The sequence below is a fragment of the Galeopterus variegatus genome, unplaced genomic scaffold (genome assembly GCF_000696425.1).
Source record: "Galeopterus variegatus unplaced genomic scaffold, G_variegatus-3.0.2 Scaffold9960, whole genome shotgun sequence".
Taxonomy (NCBI): Eukaryota; Metazoa; Chordata; class Mammalia; order Dermoptera; family Cynocephalidae; genus Galeopterus; species Galeopterus variegatus.
The window spans coordinates 29,354-36,554 of NW_007736071.1; the positions used below are offsets into that span (position 1 = coordinate 29,354).

At 44.7% G+C, this 7,201-nt stretch overlaps 1 protein-coding gene across 1 annotated transcript in view; it reads right to left on the reverse strand.

The window, feature by feature from the left end:
- Positions 1-6,536, reverse strand: part of SLC22A2 (solute carrier family 22 (organic cation transporter), member 2) — a 32,432-nt gene extending 25,896 nt beyond the window's left edge. Inside the window, exons 1-2 of the mRNA XM_008593999.1 lie at positions 6,126-6,536; positions 4,664-4,767 (exon numbers count right to left, since the gene is read on the reverse strand). Of these exons, the coding sequence (XP_008592221.1) occupies positions 4,664-4,767; positions 6,126-6,536 (515 nt within the window). The remainder of the gene's footprint in view (positions 1-4,663; positions 4,768-6,125) is intronic.
- Positions 6,537-7,201: the final 665 nt, after the last annotated feature.

Consider the following 7,201-nt stretch of genomic DNA (forward strand, 5'->3'; position numbering starts at 1 on the left):
CGGGAGCGCCACCGCGCTTCCCAAGCGGCGCACTGTAGCAGTGCGCCACCGGGCTGGCCCACTACCTAGTCTTACATGATGGGATGAGCTGGGGTCTTCACACTCAACCAGCTGCCCACCCAAGACAGTTGGGCTTTGGAATAAACAGAATTCAACACTTGATGCACACCCCTATCCCTTTTAAACCCTGCTTTTGGATTTGTGGTCGTTGCACATCTCCATGGGAACTCATGTTACCCACGTGGCCATTCCACAGTACCTTCGCTATGAAGCACCCTGGAGGGATGGCTTCCGCACATTTTATTTGAGGGACGTAGGTGTCATCAGTGTAGGGGCTTGGAGGCTTGTTCCAGTGCGCAGAATAGAGGAAAACACCAGCAACCTGGGTTTAATCATGGCCTTACCACTTACTGTGGTATTATATTCAGCCTTACTCAGTTTCTCCATCTGGAAAAGACTATCTGACCCCACATTTAAATTAGTATCTCACTCACAGAGCTGGGCATGTATTTTTTCGCCCTTTCTCCTTTCTTCCTTCTGCTTGTGAAACTGGCTGTCAGAGAGTGCAGTGGGGCTCGATCCTCTTATCTGCATATTTTTATTGTGTCCTCCTGGTTTTTGTTCTAAAAGACTCCCTAATCCACTGTCAGTGGATATTTTTTAAATTCTTCATGGAAAACAATGTTTTATTGCATCTTTGTTTATACCCTTCAAACTCAATCAGCGCTTTTTATCATTAGGATTGCACATTCCAGTCATGGCTGAACATTTAAAAATTTACGTTCTTATTATTAGGCAACTATATTCTAGTGAGCATTTCAAATGCTAACCACTTCAAAATAATCTACATCATTAATAATTACTTTGAAATTTAATGTCATAAATCTGAAATTAAAGATCAAGCAGTCTCATTAGTAATTAATTTAAACTGCTAAGCTACTTAAGAGTCTTAAAATTCCATTTTGACCATGTTATTTCTTAATTCTCAGTCAATGGCTCCCCATTGTAAAAATATCTCTTGGCCTTTAATTCAAAGCCATCCAACGTCACATCTCAACGTAATTTTTTAGCCTTTCTTCCCACATTCTCCTACCCAAACTCCCCTCCTTTACCCTCAGAAATTTCATAATCTATGAACATTTGCTCAAGTGGTAATAATTCTTTAACTTCCAAAGCTGACTCAGGCACACAATAAAAACCACGGTAATGCCCCCGTAGATGGACACAATCCTCTGGACGAAGAAAGGGAAAATTCATCATTTGAAACACAGAACAAGAAAACCAAATTCATGTGGCAGAAAAACTTCATTGAAGACAGGTTCCAAATAAGGTACAATGCTATTTTTTTTTTTTTAAAGTCACAGCTAGAAGAAACCTTAGAGATCTGGGATAGAGGTTTTAGACTTTTCTCCCCAACAGAGCCACTCAAGAGGTCAAATAAAAAACAAACAGAGAAAACAGGAGAGGAGGGTGGGCTCCCGGTACTGCCAGCTCTGTAAGTCCATTAGCTTCTTGCTCCTCAGCCTGTGGCCTAGGCCTGTCAGCATGCTTTAATTTCACTGAGCCTCAGTTTCCTCACCCATGAATTCCAGATAATAAAATCTACTGTACAGGCCATTGTGATCCTAAATGAAAGAAACACATGAGGATGCCGGATAAGGCACTGGCACACAGGAGTCAGTGGGGGACTTGTTTTGGAAGGTCCCATGTAGATAGATAAGGTCAATTGCAACCCATGGGACCTGGATTCTGCTTTGATCTAGTTCCATCATGACATGTAGACAGTGGGCTACTAGCTCTTGACAGCCGATTAGACTTTCGGACTATTTGCAAGCTAGTTGTAAAAACAGCCATTATTAAATTATATATACTTACAATTAAATATGCAAAACATTTTTATATTAAATATTAAAATATATTTTATATTAAATATGCAAAATATCGACCATCTATGCACACAAGTTTGTTTACATCTATCGTGTCTGTATGGTGGAAATGTGTGTAACGGTGCACATGTCTAGCCAACTCTGTGTCCAGTGACCACACTGTGGTAGCTTGAAATGGACCATGGTGGGAGTGTTTACACCACGGAAATCAGTAAATGATACAAACCAACACTTTTCCCTGCAGAGAGCCAGTTACTAAACATTTTCAAGCATGCCACTAAATCTAGCCCTTATAATTACTGATCATTTAGGGTAAAAAACCTGAAATTGGTGAGGGATTATTTTTTTGTGTCACGTGATACTCAAAATCATTCTTTAGGAGATTATGAATGATGAAATAAATTAGACATCTTATAAAAGGTTCATTTTCAAGTTCTCTAACACATGCCCTTCCTTCTTTGCTCTCTCCCTCCCTTTATTCTTTCTTCCATTTGCAAAGCTGACCCTGGAAAAGTTGACATGGTGTAAGACTCAGTATTCTTATCTACAAGCTTTTCATAATGCCTCCTGATTCTCTTCTAAAAGACACCCTAATCAGCTGTTACAGCATATCTTAAAAATTCTTCATGGAAGACAGTGTGTTTTATTTAATGTTGATACAATCTGTGGATAAAATGGGTTTCCATGGGACTCTTGTGTCATTGTATAAAATCTGAAAATTGCAGGCATTCAGTTTGCAAAGGATAAATCGCTTGTTTCCTTTGAACCCTGTGGCGGCTGACTTCTGGCGGTGGCCTGCCTGTCACACTGTCATGAGCATGCACAGGTAGAACGGCAGCACCACGAAGACTTCAGGAGGATTAAGGAAAAGCAATAGAGGTGTGTCTCCAGCCTTCTGTAGTCGGCAGAGATTTTAACAACAGGAACAAAATAATGAGGTCGTCTAAGAATGTGCAAAACTGACTGGAAATTAGAGCTTGGGAATGCACTGTCAGGGGCCGTCAGAAGCAGTGTCCTGCCCATTGAACGGGATGAGAATAATTAGCTCATGTCTTTGACCTGCGGTGTAAGGACAGCTCAGTCACCTGCGTGCTCTCGGGCTGCCCAGTGAGCCGAGAGTCACTGTCCCCCCACAGTGGGTGCGAGAGTGAGCAGCAGGCCGGACTCTGGACCCGCCCTGGTTAATGTGTCTCCCTCTACCTAATGGGCCGTCTCTGCACAACGTTCTCACTTCTGTGGCAATAAAAATATAAACGCTACCTGCCTCCTCACCTCCCAAGGCTCCCACAGGAGAGCCCTGGCGGGAGGCCAAGCAGACAGGTGCAGAGGGTGTCCTCCCAGGCCAGCGCCTCAGCTCTGTCCCCCCACCCTGCTGTCACCCGGTGGCCCAGGCCCCTGTAAGATGCAGACGCCCTGCAGGGTGTGATCAATCTTTAACACATCTGCAAGTTTCCATCTGGTCTGATAATATAACAGCCAGAGAAAACATTGTACTTACATTCAACATTATACTCAGCTTTGGATTTATACCCTAGATGTGGTTGGGGAGGGTATAACATAACCTGAAGTGTATTTACGTTACCATTTACTTCAGAATAGAATATAGATATTTATATTTTATACATACATATAATTATGTCGTGCATTTATATATTATACACAATTACATATAGTTATATATCACTTTCTCTCTAGGTTACTGATGATTAGAGAGAATAATACGAGGGGTCTCCAAAAAGTTCATGGAAAGATTCATGTTATCTGTTAATTCTATTTTTCCATGAAATTTTTGAAGTACCCTTGTACTTTCCAAGAGGTTGAGCACAGTGCCTGGCACATGAAAAAACACTCAATAAACAGTTGAATCTATGAATAGTAAATAATTAGTCCTGATGGCCAGGTTATTCAAAGTGCATATCACATATAAAGCACATTTTTCTGTTCTTTTCCCTTTTGAGGATAGTAAAAATATCTAATGGGTCATCCACAAGCAAAGCTATGTGTTATGAGGAGCTTTTGGCATGGTGATCATGGGATTGCAAACTGATGGATAAATAAGCGATACAAGGCTAGCTTGGTTAGTTCAAATGCTGAATACTGGCCTGCTGAGGACATGGACTCATCTGAGGGGACCATCTGCTGTGTGCCATGTGAAGAGGTCTTTCCTCATCTCTCTCCAGGGGCACCAACACTGTGGAAGTGGATATTTGCCTCTTTTGGTGTAGACACATCCTGTTCCCATTTCATTAGATTACATCTGAGGTTCCATGCACATAGTCAAATCTGGCCCCAGGGACCCAGTCCAGGAATCTTGCAATCCAAAGGGCAATGGGGAGATTCTACACTGGGTCTGATGCTGGTGGCTCCCAGTGTATTAGAGACAAGCAGAGGATGGGACAGAGCTCAGAGGCCCTGAAGGCTCATGACCAGGTGGGTGGCAATGAGCCCCAAGAATGAATTAGGAATTACCAAGGAGATTAAATCATCTGTCACCCTGCCTTCTAACCCTAAGCCGCTGGATAGCCCACAAGGAAAAACTGCTGCCTAATGTTGAAACAGCCCTCTATGTCACCAGAGAATTTGAAAATAAAGTCTTTGGTCATTATTATTAAAGCAGCAAGACAAATCTAAGGCTGTGAAAACAATTGACATCAAAAGGCAGGAGCTCGTGGTCTGTGTGTTTTGGGAAAGGATGGCATTCAAACAGGGGCAGGTGAATCCGAGTCCTCTCCAAACCTGTAGGATTATTCAAATTCCACCACAGGTGCTTCACCTACCTGTCTGCTATGTAGCCGATACTCACAGAACCGATAAAAAATCCTACGTTCACTGCCGACTGAAACAGGTCCAGCATCCAGGAATTGGCACACACTAGGTTAAACTGCCGAGATGTGAGATGTATTCCGAGCCAGTATAGAAAGAAAACAAAATCCTGTTAGGATCCTGTTACACATGACTCAGCCCAGGGAACTCAAATATTCCTTGCATTGAACCGGTATGGCTGAAAGGCAATAAACCAACTGTTTCTTCACTTTCTTTACACACCAAAATCCATTTAGCCTTCCATCTGGCATCCATTTTTTTCCTTTCTACTTTTAATACACAGAGGCCAGTAGGTTCATGAACATGATGCCAGTGCTACCACGAGGCATCTGGGCTGCTGGGCATCTCCTTGATGTCTCTAACAGGAAGGGGATGAGGAATGTCCTGCTGAAGGCACCTTGCTCTCATTTGCAATAAGAGGCAGGTGGCCACGTGGTACAGGTGCTGGCCTGGAAGTCAGGAGATTCAGCTTCTACTGCTAACTCTGCCAAGTCACCCCCTCTGTGGCCCACAGCAAAACTTTTCTGTGCTTTGGGCCTCAGTTTCCTCATCTCTGATTGAAGGGATGAAATTGCCATGCTGCAGAGCCTCTTGCAGTTGGGTGGTGGTGTCCTTGAGATTCCGCATTTTATTTAATTGTTTGATCACTTTAGATCCTTCAAAATAGGCTGCTCTCTCTAAATGTCTGTTCATGCACAATATCTTCACATGATCCAAGCAGTCCCTGTAAATCAAGCCAGGAAACTGGCTTTCTCTGTATTTTCAGAATAATTTCTCTCCCCCATTTTGCTTTGCCTCCAATAAAATCTCTATTTTTTGTTTTCTCTATACTTATTGAAACGAGGCTTCACAATTAGATTTTAATGTGACTGTATCTTTTTAATAAAATAATAACACCATAACTTCTCCAGCCCCAAGTGGTGGTATATGGACACTTTGAGCAAATTAAAAAGTAGAAGAAAAAAAAAAGAAAAAAAAAGCCACCAGCAGAAAAGTACACAGTATCACACAGTAAGGCACAGTTCAGGTGAGCTTCATACCCTTTTAGGTGTATGTCTGCACGGTGGAAGAACAGAGCTCGAGGCAGGGCTTCCAGAAAAAGAGGAGACTTAAAAATATTCCCTTCCCTGGCATCATTTCCAGGAGCTCTGATGTGCTTTTGCTTGTTTCTTTGTGCTGCGACTTGCATACACTAGAGTAATTATTGTCGGTATTTGAGGAAGTTTTAATGAACCCACTCCTACTCCAGAGTAATTGGAAGCTGCATGTTTTCATTTGGAAGCCAGGATTTTATAAGATACATTGAGTCCAAAGAGCATGTCTGGGCACACTTATAAGAACTGGTGCTTTCCTAGTTGCCTCCTTAAAAGAAGCTCCAGTTTTTGCTTTTCCATTCTGAGTCCTGAGCTCACTTACCTCAGTGACGATCGAGGAGCCGGGTGTGTCGTACACCCAGCCGTCACGACAGGGGCCCAGCGGCAGGTGGCTCCTATTGGCGGCCAGACCAGACAGCGGGTCCTGGCAGCCGAGGGTGCTCTGGTTCCAGTCCACCTCATACCGCCGGCACTGGCGGAGGAAGGCTTCATCTGCAGCCCCCAGGCCCGGCACCGTGTAGTTGAGCTCCTCGGCCAGGCTCCAGCCACAGCGATGGCTCAGCTCAGCCACCCCGGGGCTCAGGCAGCGGTGGTCGGGAGTGAAGCCCAGGAAGACGATGCCCACATAGATGGGGGTGAAGACTGCAGAGAGCGGAGCTAAGAGGAGAAATGTTTGTTTCTGGAAAAAGTGAAAGTCCCCTATCTGCTCTAGAATGTCATCCACGGTGGGCATGATTACGGGAGGCGGGCAGAGTCCTGAGGCTTTCCCCTGAGCTGCCCCAAGTGTGGCCGAGAGCAGCTGCGGCAGGCTCAGCACGACTCTGACCAAAAGTCAAAGGTGACAGTTTACTTTAGAAAGCGGCCAGCCCGCAGCACAGACCTTTCCTGGTGGGGCCTCTCCAGCGAGGGGCTGTCCCGCTATGCTCCCCAAATTCCCTGAGCACGCTCCAGGGCCAATGAGGTGATTACTGTGACATCATTCTCCACGAGTGTGGCCACCCCACAGAGGCACCACAAACAGCCCTTTCTCTGCATCCCATGGGGAGGGACCCGAGGGCTGTCCCATATCACAGCCTGTTAATCTTTCTCTGGCACACTAAGCGTCCAGGAAATTAATATATTCCCATGTCACCCACGCAGCCGGCCTTTGATTCACGTTACTACAGAGAAGGCCGCGTTTTTGGCTGCCCTTGCCCGGTGTCATGGGAATCGGGGTCTGGGGTCAGAGCTCTCCTCAGCATTCAAAGGGGTTTGCAGATTCTACCACTGGGCTCCTCCTCCAAAGAACAAGTGAGCTCGGGACACATGCTGGGGCCGCTTGCTTTGATTTTTCCCAGATCTCATAATCCTGCTTTTTAAACGTGTTGACTCCAGTTGGTCATTCTTGTCTTTCAACCC